General features: G+C 34.6%; 1 protein-coding gene across 5 annotated transcripts in view; it reads right to left on the minus strand.

The window, feature by feature from the left end:
• Positions 1-23065, minus strand: part of MAP4K3 (mitogen-activated protein kinase kinase kinase kinase 3) — a 138146-nt gene that overhangs the window by 71637 nt on the left and 43444 nt on the right. For all 5 annotated transcript variants that reach the window (XM_016142254.2, XM_016142252.2, XM_016142258.2 and 2 more), the window contains exons 2-3: positions 17351-17408; positions 4539-4629 (exon numbers count right to left, since the gene is read on the minus strand). In XM_016142254.2, the coding sequence (XP_015997740.1) occupies positions 4539-4629; positions 17351-17408 (149 nt within the window). The remainder of the gene's footprint in view (positions 1-4538; positions 4630-17350; positions 17409-23065) is intronic.

A 23065-nucleotide genomic window follows, 5' to 3' on the forward strand; every position in this document is an offset into this window, starting at 1 on the left:
TCTGTATTTTCTAGAAATCGTGTTTTGTTTTCTTTCGCAAATTGGTCATTGCTGATAACTAATCTTTCGACACCTTTCCATTTGTCAAAAGGCACTCACTGATAGTGAATGACAATGACATTTGCCAAATTTTCGGTATAATGAGATATAATTTATATAAACCTAAAAGCTTAGATTCACTTAAAAGTGTCTAGCTACTCTTTAATTATCTACTCACCTATCTTGTACTTTAAGATAATATTTGTGAATAATGCGTTTCCTATCCTTTACAGTTTGAAAACATTCTCCTTGGTAGAAAAAAATGGATGTAGAAAACATGTTTTCTGCTTTCTTATATATTTTAATATTACATCATCTTCTACTTGAAGCTAATCCTTCCTCTTTTCCCACCTTGCTTAAAAACATACTTTTCTATTCATTCTACATGACTGTTCAAAAATTAGAATTATATATATATATACATGTGTATATATATATATACGTGTGTATGTGTGTGTGTGTATATATATATATAAATACCTTTTAAGATGTCTAAAATACTTAATCTCTATAATATTATATTTAGTTAAGTCTGGTATTATCAAAAAAACTTGAATCTTCAGAGTTTATTAAGAAAAAAAGACTTTCATCTATTCCTCAAATATCTCTCTTGCGATGATAAATCTGCACTTGCTTTTGGTCATTCACTAAGCCATCTGCCTAACAGGGAAGGACCTGAGTCAATTGGCCTATTTTATGCCGGCCAATAAATTATAAAATCTTTGCCCTTAGGTATCTGAATTAAAATAAAATTACCCATTGAAGTAAATATTCAATGCATCTCTATTAATTTCCTAACTACACAAATCCTTAGATTTCTTTTTTCTTATACTGTAAAATTACATTTCTGTCCTATGAGGAAAAGAAAAATAAGTATGGGGGAAAAGTTCCTTATTTTCATCTTCTAGTTTGATGTTTACTAGAGCATACAGAACTAATATCCTAACGACTATTTCACTGAATTGAAATCTTACAATTTCTAAACACACTTTTAAATTTTCTCACACTTTGTACACAGACTTAAAACTGATTGAACTAAGCAACTGTTTAAATGTTTTGCCCAAATATAACAATAAGTAAAAAATACAATGTTGGCAAGATCACCAAGAATCAGCGGCTCTAAAATGCCCTACATTGGTTGTACAGGACATGTAATTAGGCCCTTAATAAACATAGACTTTTAATGATACCGAAGAGTAGAGTAAGGAAGGCCCTGTTAAGAATGCTAGGTACTGTTTTACAGGAGCTCAGTCTCAGTATTTCTTGGAGAAGTGAGCATAACCGACCTTTTATAAAATAGGCTCTTAAGTTTAATTATATTCTGGTCATCTATTCAGTAAATTCATAGAACAAGTCTGATTTCAGTAGTCAAATCAGACTAGCACAATTTCTACAATTTTTTGTCAAAATTTGTTACAATAGGCTACAATGGCAACAAGATAGAAGGAAGAAAGTGACTAGGAACAGTATATATTTTAGAGAATTTGTACTAAGTTCAAACAAATAAATTCCTTGCCTTTTGCAAAAGTATTCAGTATTGAGAAAGAATCCAAGAAACTATGTTCCCTTTGAGACTAAATCTGGCCTTCTGGGGTAAAGATTCAATATAGTACACCAAAAAGACAGCTGACTTAGGTATCTGGAGAGTCAGGTTTATATCCCAGGGCCAACAATGAGTGGTTTGATAACCTGAAGAAATCATTTATCCAGCACTCCATTTTCTCATCTGTGAAAAAGAGTGGGCTATGTAACAAGATCTCTTAGTCCTTTTCAGCTCTAACGCCCTACAAATCTAATCATTAGTATTCTATACTCCAAATGTGGTTTGGTCTGGACTTTAGGGAATAAGGAAAGACTCTCTATAGAAGAAAAGAGGTAGGAAAGGGAGAATTAATTGCTATTCTATATTATACTGCCATTTGCTTTCATATCACTTTCTTCAGTTATACCAGTTACAGAATAAAATCATCTATTTAAACCTATATTTTTCTATTTTACATCACACAATACCAAATGAACATAGCTACTGAAAATGACCTTAATTTTGTCTCTTTTACTTTGGTTTCAGGGCAATTTTGCTCTTTGTATTCTATTTGGATTAAAAGTACCTTTAAAAAAAAATTTATCAGACTATACACAATACATAAATTTGTACAATTTTCTATATGTACACTATGCTTCTATTTAAAAAGTTTACTTTAAAAAAAGATATTAAAAATATAGTCAGAATACACATTTCCTGTACAAAAAGTACATATTTTAAAAATCATAACCTCGAATCAGCTCTCTAACGCAGCATATCTAGAAGTGAAGGTTAATGGGTATGTTACTAAAGTCTTTGCCAAGACTTATCCACAAAAATAAATACAACCCAAAGGAATTCTGCATTTCGGTGGCTAATAAGGTCATACAGGTTTTACCTAACCTGTATGAGAAGGTTCGTGCCTTAAGTAGCCCAGGAAGTCAAATGTACAGTTTTAGTGCTTTTTTTTGGGGGGGGGGGGGGTGTTAATAATTTATTTGGTTGGCTCTTTTGCTAATGAAATAGTAAAGCTAAAACAAAAGAGATGTGGTTTAAAAGTACAATATCACAGGAAGAACAAGGACTCTACACTGTCAATAATCTGAAATGGGACTGTAAACTAAATACTTTATGCTAAACTCCTCAAGCATGTTATTTGTAAAATGGAAATAACAGCTATCATAGTTATCACGGTTTTTAAAAGAGTAAATGCTTAATAATGTTGAAAAGATCAAATGAGACACTTAAAAATGATACTTAAAAAATACTAAGTAGTAGTAGTAACAGTAGTTAACATTTATTGAAGCTATTATGTTCCAAGCACTGTTCTTAGCACTTTACATGTATTTACCCATTATCCTCATAGCTACCCCCATCATGTAGCTACTATCATCATCCCCATTTTATAGATGAGGAAATGGAGGCACAGAGTGGTTAAGTAATTTGACATAGGTCACAAAATTAAAAGTAATGGTGTCAGGATTCAAGCTCTTAAATACCAAGTGCGCCATTGTCTCTATGGCAAAAATGACATACTCATCTCACCATAGCATTTAATGGATGAGTCTATCCTAGAGTAATAGGTTAGGCTTTGGATTGCTCCCCAGTTCTAGAAGACTGAGACTATGATTAAGAAAAATCTCAGATCAATATCTCTGGGGAAAACACAAAAACTCTTGAAAAGACTCATTCACTCTTAGGGAAAAATAGTTTTTGTAAAGCTTCTCCCAATTGAGTCTAAGCAGGTCATTCTGTTAGAACCAGTAACAGTAAAACAGATCGTTTCAAAGTGATTATTTTTAATATATTAGAAGCAATCAATTATTTGTATCACAAACTTAACTGGTTTTAAGAGATTGTTTCTTTGAGCCAATACAATAACTGTCTGTGCTGGGTTTGTTCCGTAAAATAAAACTTGACGTAGAAACTGTCAGGTTATTGTTTGAACCATTCACCATTAAACTAGTTGGGAATTGGTTGCTAAAGAACCCATTTAGAATGTTTAATAAACTGGGGGGAGTACCTATCCCTATGTGAACTACAGTCTCCAATGACCCCACCCTTTTACTTTAATGATGGTGGGGCAATTAAAGCTGTCTAAGAGTGGCTAGAATCAACAGATGATCTGGTTGGCTTTTCACAAGCTGGAAAGAAGAAAGGGCAGAATTACCTAGTCTTTTCCATATACCATGTCCACATCAGAAGAGTTAAAGTATTTTGTACCTGGATCATATGAGAATAGGAGCTGCAGTAAGTTACGTCCTTACATATCTTATAGTATATCAGAACAAAACTGAAAAGTTTTTTTAATACTTAACAAAGCATTCTCTCAGTATTCAACTCACAGTTGCATACTGACATGAATGGGAAAAAATAAAAGATTTTACACTGAGGTCTTCCCCTATGGAAAATGACCTGAGGAACCTGGCCTGGTCCTGCCAAACCAAAACAAGAGGCGGCAAATTCGGTCTTTCTAAGTTCACTTAAGGACAAAGAAAAATAGGAAGTCAGTGAAATAATTATAGTTCCTGGTCCTTTGGACAAAAAGAAGGGAAAAGATGATGCAATACTGAGGCTAGAAGCAAAAAAGGAAAAAAAATTTCTAATAAAATCACAACAGGAAGAGATGCTCCTGACTTTCTAAATTCACCCAAGTCTAAAAGAAAGGGGCAGCAGAAGGGCATAGTTAGATCTCTAGTCTATCACAGGAAGACTAACTATAAAAGTCAAGTTTTTACTTGTCAGCTTCCTTACTGAAACCACATCCAGAATTCCCAAGAGAATAACAGACAAATCAGAGACTATGATACTAGTTACAGAACATAAACAGGGCATAAATAAAAATTCCATTCATATGAAAATATCTTTAAAGCATGAGGAAAACTATAAAACGTGAATTAGAGCTAACTTTATTTTGTTAAATGTATTAGGTGATAGAATCATGTCTCCCTTTTCAAAAGGGAGACAAACAATGTACCTGAGATAGCTTCCAAAATAAGCGACTATATTTGGGTGTTTACAGTCTTTCATCATAATAATTTCTTGCTGCACAACTGCAAAGTCTTCTCCTAGAATAAAAAACAAGCATGTTGAATATTTAATAGGTAAGATAAAATTCAAAATGTCCATTTATTTCAAAACATAATAAATGTTATTGATGTTACTTTTAATGACAACTTCAGTACTCCCTTGACAGAAAGTAAAATACAGTTAACAAAAAGCAAAAACTCTGGCCCCAGACTATCTGGATTCGAATCTCAACTCTATTCATTACCAAGCTGTGTGAACTTGGGCAAGTTACTTGACCTGTCTGTGCTAACTGCTTCCACTGTAAAATGGGAATAAAAATAATAATCTGTCGCTTAGGGCTGTTGGAAGAGTTAAAGTAGCTTATGTATGTAAAATGTTTAGAACAATGCCTGTTTGTGGGCCATCTGGTAACTCAGCACTGCTAGAGTGTAGGTAAGTCTGTTGGCTTTACATAGAGCCTGTGGAGATACATTTGACACTCTTGGTGCATAAGAGTTTCTGCCCTAACTTCAAAAAGAATTACTTCTTTGTGCTAAAATTATATCACAAATGTTATTTGGTAAAAAAGGAAAGAGTGACGTATATATTTTTTTCCATTGAATTATCCAATTATGTCCAAGGCATAATAGTAAGGGCTACATAATAAGCACTTGCTACTTTTACTATTATACCTTAGAAATAAGCACCCGATAATTCACCAGAAAATATACATCACTCTTTTCTTTTTTACCGAATAATATTTGATATAATTTTAGCACGAAGAAGTAATTCTTTTTGAAGTTAGGACAGAAATCCTAATATATCGAGAGTGTCAAATGTACCTCCTCAGGTTCTATGTAGAGCCAACAGGCCTATACTTTAGCAGTGCTGAATTATCAGATGGCCCATGAACACAGGCTTATCCTGTATTTGGATGCTTTATTACAAGTTCGTTGAGATACAGAATGGGACTGTATTTGAGCCTGGCCAGAGTATTAGCAAATAATCTCTCTTCTACTCTCTCCCTGCCCATTCTTTAAAATAAGATCTGGCAATCCTATAGTAGGGCCACATGCTGTGGCTCCTGAATGAATACTTATCAATGGGAGAAACAGAACTGGTGTGGATGCAAGTGTGGTGAACCAGAGATGATACAGAAGGAAAACAAAGTAGCTTTGTAACGCTAATCCAGTTTTTAAAATAGTATATGCTCTGAATAGTCTGATTAAATATATCTTAGAGGCAAAGTAAAAAATATAAGTCTTCCAAAATACTACTCAAATCATAAGCATGGAGTTTTTAGGACAAGCCCTAACATTTCTGGCTTTAATATCTGCCTATTGTAAATGTAACTGAGTCTTGAAGCAGCCCAACCATGAACCATTTGAACCCAGGATCAAAACCCACCGTACTGCCCAGTTACAAGGGAAGAAGTAATGGATAATAGAGGGTTGTCAGGTTCTTAATTTCTGCGATGCAGCGAGTACAAGACCAAAGATCTCCAAAGAGAGAATGGAAAATTTTTACGTCTCCAAAATTTCAGAAGAAAATCACTGAATAAGGATCTTCTTCTGAGTTTACTTCCCACCACTAAGAATTCCTAATTTTCAGTACCTTAAGGAAAATCCAAGCTAAAAATAATAAAGTCATATGAGACTAATACCAATTTTCAAGGATATATACTCAATATTTTGAAAGTTCCAAACTTTGCTTTTTCATCTGCCTCTCAATTATACTTTCCCCTAATCTGGTGAAAGGGTTACAAGAAATCAAAGTTGATCTAGTCAGAGTGAACCATAAGACTTTATTTAGTCTGATGGTCAGACAGCAGCTCTTCCTGAGGGTACCCTCTAACAGTTTAGTTGCCATCTCACGACCTCAAAGGAAACCTGCTTTAAAATAAAGTTGACCTGCAGAAAATACTGAAGAGAAACAAGAAAATGGGAGGAGAAAGGCAAGTGATAATGCAATTGAGCTACTACATATAGCAAGCCTCACCTGCCTATGTAATTTTCAGATATACCTATATATAACTAATAAATTCCCAGTATCGTTTAAGCCTCCTTGAGTTGTGGTTTGCTACAACTGTAAGCATCACAACTTCTACAGTGATCTTTGTACATATTGCTGCCCTATGGTACTGCACCAATGTCTATATATCTATGTCCTCACTAGAATACTAGTTTCTTTAGTAATGGATTATGCCTTAATCGTCTTTGTATCCCTAGCACTTAATATGTGATTAATGAAACTGATGCCTTAACAAATCTATGATACCTCATAATTCTTCTCCATAATGACTCTAAATCAGAAATATCTGGTTTGGTTTAACTTCACCCAGTTGTTAGCATGCTTTATACAATTAATGGCTTATTTGCTACTCCTATGCTTTCTAGTGAAACCTATTAGTTACTTTAAGTTTCAGCTACCTCTTTCTCATGAAATGTCGCTACAAAGTCCTTTTTCCTAGTAATTCATCTCTATGTGATTACGACAGCAGACAAATAAATTCAACATTTTTGTGAGGGAAAAAAATCCAAAGAAATAATTCACAACTCAGATTTTAAAGGTAACTGAAAAAGGAAGAGATTTGGTTTAATATTCAAAATATATAAGTAACTCCTATAACTCAAAGGAAAAAAAATGAAACCAAACAAAATAAAATCCTAATCAAAAAAATGGGCAAAGGACTTGACAGACATTTATCCAAAGAAGACATACGAATGGCACATGGCTATATGAAAAGATGTTCACTGGCACTAATCACCAGGAAAATGCAAGTAAAAAACCACATGAGATATTAACTCACACCTGTTAGGATGGCCATTAGCAAGAAAACAGAAAATAACAAGTGCTGACAAGGATGTGGAAAAACTAAAACACTTGTACACTGTTGGTGGTAATGTAAAATGGTGTAGCCACTATGGAAAACGGAATGGTGATTCCTCAAAATATTAAAAATAAAACGACCATATGTTCCAGCAATCCCACTTCTAGGTACTAACCCAAAAGAAGTGAAATCAAGATTTCAAAGAGATGTCTGCACTCCCATGTTCACTGCATTATTCACAACAACGAAGAGGCGGCATCAACCTAAAAGTCCACTGATGTATATTCCATTGTATATACATATGTAATATCATTCAATTATAAAAAAGAGATATCCTATCATATGCAGCAACATGGATGAACCTTGAGGACATTATGTTAAATAAAATAAGCAGTCCCAGAAGGACAAATACTGCAAGATTCCACTTATGTGAGTTACCTAAAGTAGTCAAATTCACAGAAACAGAGAGCAGAATGGTGGCTGCCAGGAGCTAGGAGTGAGGAGAGACAGGGAGCTGCAGCTCATTATGCTTAATAGTGAGCAATACTAATACTGTATGATGCATTTAAAAATTTGTTAAGATGGTAAATCTAATGTTACGTGCTTTTTACCACCACCACCTCCCACCCTCCACACATACACACAATGTCCCATGGCCACAGAAAAAAATTTTAAACTTAGACTAAGGGAAACAAGTATTTCTCATGCCCATGTTATGGGCACTTCACTCGAAAATCTTCCTGCTTTGATTCTTTTTAAATACAGAAGTGGGGATGTCATCTATGCTATGTGCAGAAGTATTTTAATTATAAGGCTAGTTTTAATTTACCTTATGATATATACCATTCGAAATATGCAAATGACAAACTCTATGTCATATTATAGAAACAATAAATGGAATTAATGGTATTTCAGTAATCTATAGCTCATTTTCCAAAGCTGTGGTTCTTTTAAATAAGTAGTCAAATACAGTTTCAACCTACGAGAGTACCAGGAAATACTAAAATCCAATTACTTCCTTAACCATCAGCATACCATGGAATCCAATGGCTGATTTTAAAACGATAAAAAATTGGCCTCAAGTAATTATAATATATAATTATAAAATGCTTTTTGTAAAACCATAGAACCAGTGCTCAATTTTTAGTTTTTAGAAAAATACTCAAACCATAATTAAATACCACACAGAAAGAAATATAAAGGAAATATCCAATAATCATGACTTCTAGATATTTCAATAAAATTGAAAAAAAATTATAATAGCAGTATTATTTTTAAGTACTGAGAATAAAAAATGACTTCAAATATTTGATGAAAGTAATGTATAGCCTATTTCTTTGGCCACCTTTAAGTAAGAGTTCATGATTATCAATGCTTAAGATAAGTATCACTTACATTTGCATAAATTGTTATGAATCAACTTTGAACTTGGGTTCAACAGGATCAAGAAGAAATTCCCTTCCTGAAACTAAACAGTAAAAGATTAAAATATTCTGATTGTTATACCAAAACAGTTTATTAGATGATTAGGTTTAGTTTTTGGTTTAAAAAAAAAAAAAACATGAAAAAAAAAGAAAAAGAAAAAGAAAACATGATTCCCCATTCCCCAAACAACTACTCTAATTCAATGCTACTCAACCTTGTTTTCCTAATGGCCTCTCCACATGAAATTTTAATGCCGCAGATGTTCTGTATATTTCTTTATATACCGTATGTGTGTGTGTATACACGTGTGTGTGTGTATGCGCTTTATTCATAAAAAGAGTAAAAATTTTTTCACTTATAAAGAACTAAATCCTACCTCCTCATTTTAAAGGTATATTGGAGAAAATATTTTCCTATGCGAAATGATGGCATCAGGGTAGTGAGGGAAGAATAGCTTAACGTGAGTTCCTGACTAATCTGCTAAGTCTTCCTTTCTCTAATCTAAATCCAGCTCTTCTGTTGAGAGCTAGGTTTACTAACGTAGCTCTGATGAAAGATCCAAAATGAGATAGGTACCCGTAACTCAGAAGTGAATTCCCAAATCCTCTGGATTATATCCCTCCTATTCTGTTAAAGATTATGGCAGCATGCTTAGAGAATTTCTTTATGTAATGTAGGTCTGTAGTAGGCTTGAAAAAGGCTTGAAAAATGTTTCTAGAGTAAGAAATAGAAAACATAATGCACAGTATAGATTTTAAACCAAGTGAAGAATATAATGGGTAAAAATTTTTCTATCTTTATTGTGCTTCCCAAGAAGAACCATAGCCTATGTTACTAGCCTGTAAAAATAAAGTACCATTGTCCATAGGGTAAAGTCTAATCTCTGGACTAGCATTTATAGTTCTCCACAAACAATTTTACTTTCCACTATGCCCAAACACAGCATATCACTCTGGTCAAATGAAACTATTTCCCAAACACGTACAGTGTGTCGATACCACCTCTGCTTTCACACTATCCTCATATGAAATACCCTCCATTCTCCTACACTGCTTACAAAATGCTAGTCAGCCTTAAAGACTCAAATGAACTGCTCTTTTCTTAATTACACCAAATGAAACCTCACCTCTAAGGAACCCATCAAATAAAGGAGGATGTATTAGCTACTCTGTCCTATTAGTGTCCTTCCACAGGGCACCTTGGCTAGATAGTCCCTACCCAGAGTATTCCAGAGTAAACCGTCATAGTTAGCTAGTCAATGACCTGAGAGTTGTTGGTTGTTGTTTTTCTATTCAAAGCCACCACCATTCCTTATTGCTAGTACAATTCTCATTCTCTCTCTCTCTCTCTCTCTCTCTCTCTCTCTCTCTCTCTCTCTCACACACACACACACACACACACACACACACACACACACAGCTCAAGGGTGAATCCTCGTAGTTAGGCTGCTACTTACATATACTCTAGTTAGCTTACAAATTAGGTAACAAGCTCCTTGAAGGCAGGAACTATGTCTTGTATCTTGTATTCTAACTAAATTGAGTGCTAAATATTCATATTCATAAAACTAAATTATTAAACAGACACAAAAGGTTGGTAATGAGATATACTAAAAAGTCCTTTGTTATTTGTTTTTTTATTTTTGAGCATTACTACCTTTTAAATGTGCAAATTTCTCATTTGTCCAGTATAATCAGCCTCTAGACCATAATATGGCTCTTCTCTAATATATTAAAACATATCTAAGCAATCCATGATCAATCTTGAAAAGTAATTACCATAAATGATCTAAAAACAACTCTCTTCATGATGGCAATAAACACAGAGCAGCACTGAATAAACAACTGGTCGTAAGGGATCTACTAAAGTACTCCAGGGAGATGTGAAAAGGAGCCAGATAAATAATTTCCCTGGTGTCTTGCCACTCTATGATGAAAATGAAGGGGGAGAAAACACTTCTGCCTCTCAGGATGGAAAAAACTAATGTCAAAAGCTGACGTGAAATATTTGTAAACTATAACTTTGGAGATCCATGAAAAAGTGAAATGAGGTCTTACTGGGTATCTTTTCACTTTTCAAAATTTTGCTGTATATTTTAATAAATGCTGCTCTCATGGAAACATCCTTGGTCATCAATCTCAGTATTTTTCATTGTGTTTGAAAAGGAATGCATTTCCCCATTTAGAAGAAATGAGTTTCTCCCATGAGTTGCTACCTAATCTATCAGTGTTATCTGTATATTCTACTTTAATAAGTAGTACTGCAAACAGTTACCACAAACGAGTAATTACTAACAACTTTAATTAAATACTATTTTTTTAGGGTGAAAAGCTAAAGAAAATGGGCCAAGAATCAGAGGAATCGGATCCACAAATAAGATGTGTGACTTTGTGCAAATTACAAATGTTGCGCCTACTTTTCTGCAATATGAGGTGTGAGTGTTGGCTTCAGAGATTATTCCCACAGTAACTCCTTGCCACCAGGTATTTTCTATGACAAAAGTTCTGAAAGTTGTAAAACCTCTGATAATCATCGAGATAGATGACATCTAAAATGTACCTAATGGCTCTAAAATTCTGACTTTAAAACACAAAAAGAAAAAAAAAATTCAAGAGCCCTATACACCTTATAAGAACTTGAATGTGAAGTCTGAAAGTATATGAGTTCTCTTCCACTAGCAAGCTCTGCCACAAGCTTTCACCTTGACCTCTTTTTAATTTTCTTCAAAATAAGTCTCAAGAGATGGCAGTGTGCTAGCCCAATCAGCCTAAAGACCATGGGAACAAAATCAGGTTTATTGATCCACTGTAATAAGGGAGACCACAGACCAGAGACTTAGACCAACTCACAAAACAAAGCAAAATATGAGTTATAAAAGTTGGGAAGAGTGCAGTTTAGGTGAAGTTTAAATGAAGCAGTGTTTAGGTAGGCTTAGAGCAAAGCAGAACTGTGTGCGAAGGGGTCTATTTTAGGACTGGACTGCAAAGTGAACCCAAGGTTCCCTTTCCTTAGGAAATACAAAGTTTAGATGTGGATGCTGTGTCCACAAACCCCTTCTCCGAGCTGTACATCTCAGCTGTAAATCAAGACTGCTTCTTTATGACAAAAAGAACTTAAGATTCTCTAAGCAAGGGTGGAATGTTTTATTCTTGCTCATATAATTACACACAATCAAGTTTCTGATAGTCTATGATTTTCAAGAACAAAGTTTCTCAGTGAGTAAGCAAGCCATAGCCAAAGACAGGATCGGTTAGGACACTTACTTCACAGTTGCACCATTCTTGGGAGAAATATTGTTTGAGGCTTTATCTGTGTCTGTTATTTCAGTCTGATAAATGGCCAGGCATATCTTCGCTTTCCCCATTAGTCACCTGAGATGCCTGTCTTTATTATATGTCAAAGTGTAAAGGACAGTTTTTTAATTAAACTGATCACATTATACTCTTCAGAAAGGAGTTTCTTTGCTGGTTTATCTTTTGGGTTGTTTATTATGCATCTATTCCTCCACAAAAGATGTCCAATTTGAGCAAATATACTGGTTTTGAAGAATCATTTGTACCTTACTCACCAATGAGGTTAATTTAGTACTCATTAAATGTTAATAAAAATCACTTAGCTTACTTATTAAATGGCTTACTTATTAGTTCTAGAAAACCTATACACTATTTTTTTTTTTTTTTAATAAACATCCTTCTAAACCCGATAACAGTTTTCACAGCACTGCTAACTTCTGAGAGTGGTGAAAGAGCAGGTTCTTGAGCTACACTGCCCGAGTTCGAATCTCAGCTTGCCACTAATTAGGGCAAGTTACTGAAACTTCACTACTTTTATTTCTTATTTTAAAAAATAGGAACAATAATGTGAGGGTTAAATGAGTCAACAAATGTAAAGCGCCTAGATCAGGACCTGGTACGAAGTAAGTATGAATAAATGTTAGTTATTTATTAGCAAAAAAGTGTCATGGTTTAAACCAACCCATTTCTAAGATATCTCTAAGATATCTTTTTAGTCTCACATCTTCCTCATTAATTTGATTTATCCAATAAATATTTACTGGGTGTCTACTAGGTGCCAAGCAATGTATCAGGCATTGGAAACCTTACGGTAAAGAAGACAGATATGAAGTTTGCCCTTATAGAAATTATCATCTAGTGAAGACTTGAAATACCACCACATTCTTACAACAGTTCTTTCCATTTCTTCCACCAAAAAACATGCCCTCATTACTAAGGAAAAAAACACCAACTTTCTCAAAGAATCACTATTATCAGACAGTGAGTTCCTTTACAACAAGAACCATGTCTTGCTGCTGATAATGCTAGTGACTAACTAGTAAGGGTCTTAACAACATAAGAGTCAATAAATATTTGTGGCATTTCCCTAATTGTGTCTATAATTTATATTTTTCAACCCTGCATTTTTCTATTGAAGTCTTATTATTGTTTAACTATTTCCCCCTTCAATTGTCAGTTTGTTTCATATATTTTTGGGCTTTGTTTTTAAGTGTAAGTATTATTTCCCATTCTTTTTTCAACATACAGAATTTACATTGAGGGTTTTTTTTTGTTTGTTTTCTCTAAAGATTCTACATATAAGTGATACCATGCTGTATCTGTCTTTCTCTGTTTAGGTTATTTCACTTAGCATAATACCTTCAATGTCTATCCATGTTATCATAAATGGAGGATTTCCTTCTTGTGGCTGAATAGTATTCCACTGAATAATTATATACCACATCTTCTTTATCCATTCATCTGTTGACAGACACATTGTTTCTGTATGTTGTGAACAATGCTGCAACGAATATGGGAATGCACATATCTCTTTGATAACCTAGTTTCATATCCTTTGGATATTAGCCAAAAGTGGGAATGCTGGATCATATGGTAGTTCTTTTTAATTTTTTGAGGAACCCCCATACTGTTTTCCATACTGGCTGCATTATGGACATTTACATTCCCACCAATGGTATACAAAGATCCTCTCTTCTTCATATAATGGCTAACACTTATTACCTCTTGTCTTTCTTATGAAAAAAAAATTAAGAAGGTTCTGCACAACAAAGGAAACCATCAACAAAATGAAAAGGCAACCTATGGAATGAGAGAAAATATTTGCGAATCATATATCTAATAAGAGGTTAATATCCAAAAATATATAAAGAATTCATCCAGGTCGATAGCAAAAAACAAACAACCGGATTACAAAAACGGGCAGAGGCACAGAATGCCGACATTTTTCCAAAGAAGATATACAAATGGCCAACATGAAAAGGTGCTGGGCATCACTAATTATCAGGGAAGAGCAAATCAAAACCATAAGCAGATATCACTTCACACGTGTCAGAATGGCTATCAACAAAAAGATAAGCGATAAGAAGTAGGGGCTAATATTTTCTTCTGAAAACCTCTGAGACTACAATGTCATTTATAACACACCAAGAAAATGTACACTTTTTTAGAAGTAACAATCTTAAAAGGAAACTGGACGTTCTTCTATACTGGTATATTATGGAAATGCAATACAAAATACGTGTTAGTGGCATTTCAACTAAAATATCAGTAGTCATTGGTTTGCATTACACATCTGGAATTAAGAAGACTTTACGCAGAAGAATAAGATTATGGAGTGACATATCTGGGTACTGCTTTTCTCTGTTCTATAAAAGTACTTCTACCTCTCATTAAACATTTGTCATAGTACTTGTTTTTATTTAAGCCACTTTATGAGTAAGGATGAAGATAAATTGTGAATATATGCTTGTTATCCTCTGAGACTGGGGAAAAGGTAACATGGATGTGTAATTAACGTATCTAGACAGGAAATTCACTAATAAGTTTTTAAAACAGAGACAAGTTTATCTGCCTTGTCTAATGCTCTTACCACTAATTTCCTCATAACTAATTTCTGATGAAAAATCTTTAATAGGTGAAAATTCATGACATATTGGTTTCAGGTGATGTTCTAATGATAGTTCTTTAATATAACATAGCTAATAGGCATAATAAAAAAAAGATGATTTCTAACTTCAATTAAGCACGTAACACTGTGTAATGGTCCTGTCAGTGGTAACCAGTCAGTTCCTGTTTCCATTCTCCAAAATGGCTCTTAAAATAAAAAGATGTTTCCATCATTCTTCAGATAGCGTACTTTCCAACCTCTGCTTCACTCTCAGCTAAGGACCTAGCCTCCTCCATTCGAGAAAATGGAGGCCCTGTTGTAAAGATCTTTTACAATTCTCTTTAACCCTAATGCTAATCTGTATTTGAGCTCGACCTTGGATCTTTAGAAAGATGTGGATCCCAAAGAGATGCTCTTTATTTCAGGAGGGGTACCTCCTGATCCTATCAACTTCCAAGCCCTGTCAGAACCTTGCTCCATCATTTATATTCTCTCTGAGAGCTTTATTCTCTCCACTACCACTCACTTTTTCCTTTCAGCCTACAAACATGCTCAAATTTACTTCAATGTAAAAAATTTCCCTTCACTTTGCTTCTCCCATATTAAACTTGTCCCTCTACTGCTTTTCAAAGCCAAATTTCTTCAAAAAATAGTCTGTGCTTTGTTTCCTCTCCCTTACTTCCATTAATTCCTCAACCCACTCCAATCTATTTTTCATCCAATGACTGCTGAAATTACTCTTGGTCTTTGTCATTTTAAGACCCAGATCAAAGGCCTCTTTATCAATTCTCATTCTACTTGACATTTCAGCAGCATTTGATACTAGTGACCCCTTCTTTCTTTCAGACACTCTCTACTACAACTACTACCAAACACCAATGATTTTCAAATCCATGACTCCAGCCAAGACCCCGCTCCTGAGCTCCAGATCTGTAGATCATATTGACAACTATTTATCTACATGAGCTCTAAATACATCATAATCAAAATGTCTCAAATGAATGGAAAAGCATTCTCTTTCTTCATTCTACCTCCTGAAAAACTCTCAATTATACTATAACTACCTTGGTTCAAATCCTTATAATAACCCTACACTGCTTCCTAAGGCAGAACATTGTCTGTGGCTCCAATAGCCATCCATTCTTTCCTACTTTTCAGACATGTAGCTGCAAAGCTAAAGACCACATTCCCCAGCCTCTCCTGTGTTTGTGTTGCCATGTAAGTAAGTTAACGGCAACAGAAAATGAGCAGCCCTGATGTGTAACTTCCAACCTCACTTCCTTAAAAAAAAGTTGCTGGCCTTAAAATATCTCTTTTTTCCAGCAAGCTAACTTCTGATTGGAGACGATTTCTTCAAGTAACATAGCCACTTCTTAATGATTAAAAATGAAGGCCCTGCTTCAAATGCCACATCTTTAATATAGTTAATCTTAAGTTTCTTATAAACTAAGGAGTAGGGAACTCAGAAAAAAGAAAAAACTTTATCCTGTGGTATTAGAATGTAATTAGACTACACAAAATTTACGAATATGTATAACTGAGAAAGTATTTTTTTTATTCATTGTATTTTGGTGTGGTCTGATCACGGTCAGTCAATACATCCTTCAAATTTCATCTTAATGGCACTTCTAAAAAGTCTACTGATGATCCAAAACAGGTGACCACACTACAGCAGCAGGTGGCCTAAGAATTATTTTTCAATTTTAGGAGGAAAGGAGGAAGAAAAGAGAGAGAACCATATGCAGAGACCATATGTGTGATCCATAAAGCCTAAAATATTTTATGACCTAGCCTTTCCACAGAACAAGTGGCCCACCCTTTAAAAATATCGTTGGGTGGATTTCTGCTTATACCAAAGCTAAACCTGTTTTACCAAGAAATTCACACTCTAAACTTGGCGTGGAAGAAGCTATCAGAATAGCACTATCATCTCTCTGTAACTCCATTTAGACACCAGCAGAGTTATTTGCCTATGGTAGTGAAAAGAAAACGAGACAAGGGGTTTTAACAGAGGCTAAACAAGACTGCAGTTAATAAGATGTGGGTTTTGCAAGGGTTGGGGGGAACTCAGGGATAGGATAATGCCAAAGCTGACAAAAAAATATAAAGCAGTACTAAGGGCTTCACAATAAGTTGCTCAAGTTGGAAGGTAACTATTAAGATAAATATGACAGCTAGGTCTATGAGAAAAGCGAGATTCAAGAGAAATGAAGTGACTTGCCCAAATTCACAGAGCAAAAGAATGGGACACAAAGAACTGAACTATAACCGCCCAAATGTCAGTTTACTTCTTTCCACGGCCCACGGTGCCCTCTCACTACAACTGTTAACCTGGAAATATACCACTATCAATCTGTGACAAGTGGGCTCAACTGAGCCCAGAAAGAACAAAGTCTCTTCAGGATTTCTCCTCCCTCCCCCAATGATTAGTTATTCTTTCAGGGAAGAACAATAAGGTGTCTAAAGGTCTCAAAGAGGTGTGTAGGAAAGAGTAGACACCAGTTCTATTTCCCAGAAGATACTGGGAACAATGAGGGAATGTTAACCAAACATCATTAAAATAAGCTTTAAAAATATTCAGTAGCGTACAGCAATAAGAAACATTTAAGTTTCAATTAACTTACCTGGTTCCAATTTTATTACTTTAATTGCTGCCAATTCACCAGTGTTAACATTCCGTGCCTAATAAAAAGAAGAAAAGATAATTGTGATAAAAAACTTTCATTAAAAACTTCATAAAATCTCATTTAGCTGTTTATTTTCAATTATACAAAAATATTTTTTAAGGCAAGAACTGCAAAATTGATTTATATTTAGAAAAGAAACTATATTCTTTATAATGAATTTAATCATTACTGCATATATAAATTTAATATTAATAGCTAATATACACAGAGGCCTTACTTGGTATGTACCAGGCACTATGCTAAGTGTTTTTAATATTGTCATTTAATTTTCAAAACAATCTTATGAGGAGATACTAATATTATTCCCATGTTGCAGATGAGGAAATGGAAACAGAAGTTAAAGAACTTCCTAAGGCCATACAGCTAGTAAACGACAGTGCTGGGACTCCAACCTAAGCAGTCTGACTCCAGAGTCTGGGCTTTAAAATATTAAATTCTACTGCCATTCACTTACAGCCAGGTGATAAAAATTTTAATTTATTAACTAACCTTAAACTTGTTAATTAAAAAATCTTAGAATAGGAAAAGCTAACTCAATTATAAAATCATGAAAACAGCCCCCCTGCATCTGTTTAAACATACCTGAAGGTACAATTGAATCAGTACAGTTCAATACAACCCAAATATATTTTTATAAGCTATATATTAAATATAAAAATTATTTTAAAAATCCATATTAGATTCCTTTTACAACTGTAACTATGTGTAAGTAGGCAGAAACTGTCTTCTCAATTTGTATAAAAATAGTAGTAGTTCTTTTATCAATTTAAAATGTTGTATAACTGGATCAAAACACTGAAAATAATATTTTAAGCTGTTATATTATATAATATTTAAACTATTAAACAGAAACTTAACACACTCCCATGATCACACTCCCATGATCACAGAAAGAATCACTCATGTGACCAGAATTATTCTTAGTTGCAACAGTCTCTTATTAATGAATTAGTGGCAATCAGTGAGTCACCCACAAGGGAAAGTAAAAGGATTAACAGTGGAATCCTTCTAAAAATACAAGGTCATTAAAAATACCAGCCAAGAATCTAGGAAGGCAGAGAGATACTGGACACAACCATTGATGAAATGTTTAATTTAACCTTTTAACTCAAAAAAGAACAAGAGTACTAAAAGATCTCCCCACACAAATAATTTAAAAAATTGAAATAAAATCTACAGGGAAAAGTCATTCCTTCAAAAAAAATTCCCATAACTAATAAACAGTTATGGTGCCAATTTATGATAGGCAGTACAAAACAGATTTGAACAATTATTTCAAATGAAATTTAATTTCCAGTAAATGAGATACATATATCAAATAGATAGCACTAGGTAAATATTTATTCCCTTTCAGGATGAGAAGATACACATGTATCTTCTATCTATCCATAAAATGAAATAGAAATAAAATCAGAATATCATTCTGGAAGCATTGTGTCAAGCGGACCAAGGATACCTGGTAAAATATTCAAGTATATCACATCAACGTCAGTCGTAAATCTTCTCGAACACTATGATAACTACTTGCCTTTCCTCACACTTTGATATCTCTTCTCTGTTAGGTTTCTCCTTGTTATTGAATATGCTGTCTTTCAACCCACATATTTTTAGCGCTTCTCCAAATAAATTAAGACAAGCTGCAACTCTCTCCAATTCTTAATTCTCCACTTGGAATATCTTACCACCATGGTTTTGTTTTGTTTACTGAAAAGAAATTCAGTGTATGAGTGATTCCATTATGAAACAGCTGGGAAATGTAAACCCATATAAAGTTAGTATGATTTATTTTTACAGGTGAAATTTTGTTTCCAACTGACCACAAGAGGGGGCACTCTCTACTGACAACACAAGTTACCAAAGTATCCAAAATGGCTGCTGCAGACCATACACTCCTCTAAAAATCAATAGCTAACACCGGCACATATTTCGCAAACACACTGTGACAGTAGTACTGATAGCAGCTTACTAAAGTCAATATTTACTAGAGGTTTGACTTCTGAATAGCTTTTCAAAATTTAAATCAGTCCAGTATTTCTAATGGATAAGTTTTAAATTATGGTTCTTTAGAGACAAAAAAACAAGACAGCTAAAATGGTTATTGCTATCTTTGCCTTCTGAAATATTTTCCAATATATGTAACTTACTTGACAGAATTAAGATAATTCATAAAAAGGGAAGAAAAAAATCCTCAGGAAACAAATTTCTAAATTTTTCCACATCAAAATCCATGTTTATTAATTAAAGGTCTTTTAAAAAACACTATAATTCATCAAGAATCCTTGTCTTCCAGCTAAAATAAATTTGCTGTCTCTAGATTTACAATGGTCAAGGTTACACAGTGAGGTAAATTTTAAAATATTATTTCTAATATTGTGTGACTGCTATTCTTTTTTTTTTTTCAATCACCTAGATGATTTATTACAGAAAAAATGAGAGCAAGGTAAATATTGTAAAATATCGCCCATGTATGTATAAAGCTAAAAAATTCTAATTCAATATCAGGAACGTAAAATTTTCAGCCTTGCTCAGGACAGAAGGCTGAGGATAAGTATTCTAAGCATCGAGACTTCTTTTGCCATGTCATTGAATTGACCACCATTCTTCATGCACTCTGAAAATGATTTGGTTCATGTTGTTCTTGAGTTTAAAACTCTTCAGGAATACACACCAATGCTTTAAAGACAAAAAATCAAATTCCCTGTCAGAGAATTTAAATTTTTCACGAAATATGGCACTTTTCATAAAAGCTTTACCAGGCTATTAATTCACATACCATAAAGTTCACTCTTTTAATATGTACAATTCAGTGTCTTTTCGTGTAGTCACAGAGTTGCATAACGATCATTAGTTTCTAATTTTGGAACATTTCCATCACCCCAGAAAGAAACCCCAGATCTATTAGCAGTCACTCCCTAATCTTCCCTCTCTCAGTCCCTGACAATTACTGGTTTACTTTCTGTCTCTGGGTTTGACTACTCTGGATATTTCATATGAGCAGGATTATATGAAATGTAGTCCTTTGTGACTGGCTTTTTCCACCAAGCATAACATTTTCAGGTTTCTCCATGTTGTACCATGTTTCAATACTTTATTCCTTGTGTTGCCAAATAATATTCCATTGTGTGGAAATACCACATTTTGTTTATTCATTTATCAGTTGAAGGATAATTGGGTTGTTTCCACTTCAGGGCTATTACAAATAATGCTTCTCGGAATACCAGTGTATAAATTTTTGTGTGGACCTATGTTTTCAATTCTCTTGATTACAGACCTAAGAGTGGAAATGCTGAATTAAATGGTAGCTCTGTTTAGCTTTCTGAAGAACTGTTGAGCTGTTTTCCAAAGTGGCTGCACCATTTTGTTATCACCAGCAATGTATGAGGGTTTCAATTTCTCCACATCCTTGCCAAAATTTGTTATTATCTGTCATTTTTATTTTAACTATCCTCGTGGGTGTGAAGTGGTATCTCATTGTGGTTGGACTTGCAATTCACTAATGAGTAGTGATGCTGAGCCTCTTTTCACATGCCTGTTGGTTGTCTGAATATTTTCTTTGGAGAAATGTCTATTCAATTCTTTGCCTATTTTTAATTGTATTTGTTGTCTTCTTATTGTAGACTTTTAAGAGTTCTTTAAAGATCCTGATATGTCACTTATCGGCTACATGATCTGCAAATAGTTTATCCCATTCTGTGGGTTGTCTTCATTTTCTTGATGGTGTTTTTTGAAGCACTTTTTAATTTTGATGAAATCCAACTTACCGATTTTTTGTTGTTGCTGTTTGTGCTTTTGGTATTGTGGTTAGAAACCACTGCCTAATCCAAGGTCAAAAGATTTTTGCCCCTGTTTTCCTCTAAGAGTTTTATAGTTTCAGCTCTTCCATTTGAATCTATGTGTCAGGTAGGGCTTCAATGTCATTCTTTTGTATATGGATGTCATGTTCTGAACTATTACAAAACCCTTTACACTTTAGCTTCCGTCTACCCTTCCAGTCATTCCCTAATTGGCACTTTATGCTCTAGCCAAACTAAAAAAATATGCCATTCTCCGATGCCATCGACACTTTTGCCCTTTGGCACATTCTGCCTAGATATATGCTTGTCCCAACTCCCTCCCCTGGTCTATCTCCTAGACATCCTTTAAGCTCGGCTTTCAATATTATCACTTTCCATAAGCCTTTTCCTGAACCCTATTCTGGCTTAGGCATCCCAGCCCACAAACACACACTCACATGTAGATCCTGGGTAATCTTTCTCAAATGGGGTTGGTGGCTGGTGAAGAAAATCTTGCAGAACTGATCTCAGTTTAGAGGGGCTCCTTGAAATTACTATGCTTCAAAGCTGTCCCAGAATTCAGTTTGGTTCAGTCGGCCTTTTAGAAGCAATTCTTACTAGAACTAGTTTGGGAAAGGATGTTTCTGAGAGGATTTCATACTGAATGATGAGCTATCTCCATATATCACAAAAGTATTCCTTGAGTGAGAGTAAAGCAGCAATGATTATGACACAAATGTACACACACGCACACACACACAATGTGTTAGGTGCTATACAAAGAGAGTCAGAGACAGTCATTATCAACTAAAAAATCTGACTATTTACTATGTACCAAGCACCCCTGTACATTCAAGCTAACTCTTTAGAAGGAGTTGTCTAAGATGAATGTAAAAAAAGGTTCTAAAATGGGAGTGAAGTTTAACCCTGACTCCTCCGGGAACAAGCAATGGCATCTGATCAAATAATTTCCCTATGTTTTCTCCTCAACTCCCTCCCTCCAATTTAAAAACAAGAAAAAAGGAGAGACTATTTCTAAGGCTCTAACTCTAAAAGCCAATGTTTACATCAAACAATTTAAGTCTAAATTAAAAGATTCTAAATACTGAACCAGCTGGCCGGTTATATAAGGATCATACAAGGAGTTTAAAAACAAAACAACGAAACACCACCACTGATTCTGAAATGCAGAAATCTGTATTTAAAGCTACTGAAGTGCTTCTGATGATCAGCCAGGTTTGGGAGCCTGGTCTAAGGCACTGTGCCGTTTGGGTTTTACAAAGTATAAAGACTAACTTCTAAGTCTGAAAGGGGTGTTACAGAAATGGCTTTAAGGAGATACCATTTAAGCATAGGTTTGAGAGATGGGCTGGATTACGACACACACATAAGAGGGACAGGAAAGAGAGCACAGAAAGAAAAGCATGAGCAAAGGCACAGGGACAGAAAACAGGCTATTCTGAGTATGATGGGCGGGCCAAACCTCAGGGTGCCTCCCATATAAATACTCCCTTTCAGAGGGAAATGGCTAACCCACAGCCACTGCTGAAGAAATAATTTTGTTTGCTTTTCCGCAGATACTTGGCCTAGGTATGAGCCAACCACAAGGGCAACCAATTCATAGGCAGATTGACAGCTAGGGTGACAAACACTTCTAGTTTGCCCAGGACACTCCCAGTTTATGCCCAGTGTCCAAGTAGATTAACAGTGGCTACTTTTACTCTAAAGATTACAATTAAAATTTTATTTAATTTGGTAAGTTCAATGATAAATTATAAGGTTAGCCTACCAACAAACCCTAAGTTGACATGAAAAAAGGAAATAAGCCTATCGGATTCTCAAAAACGGAGGTCAGCAAACATATCTGTTTTATAAAAGA

This window comes from Rousettus aegyptiacus, unplaced genomic scaffold (genome assembly GCF_014176215.1).
Source record: "Rousettus aegyptiacus isolate mRouAeg1 unplaced genomic scaffold, mRouAeg1.p scaffold_m13_p_7, whole genome shotgun sequence".
Lineage (NCBI taxonomy): Eukaryota > Metazoa > Chordata > Mammalia > Chiroptera > Pteropodidae > Rousettus > Rousettus aegyptiacus.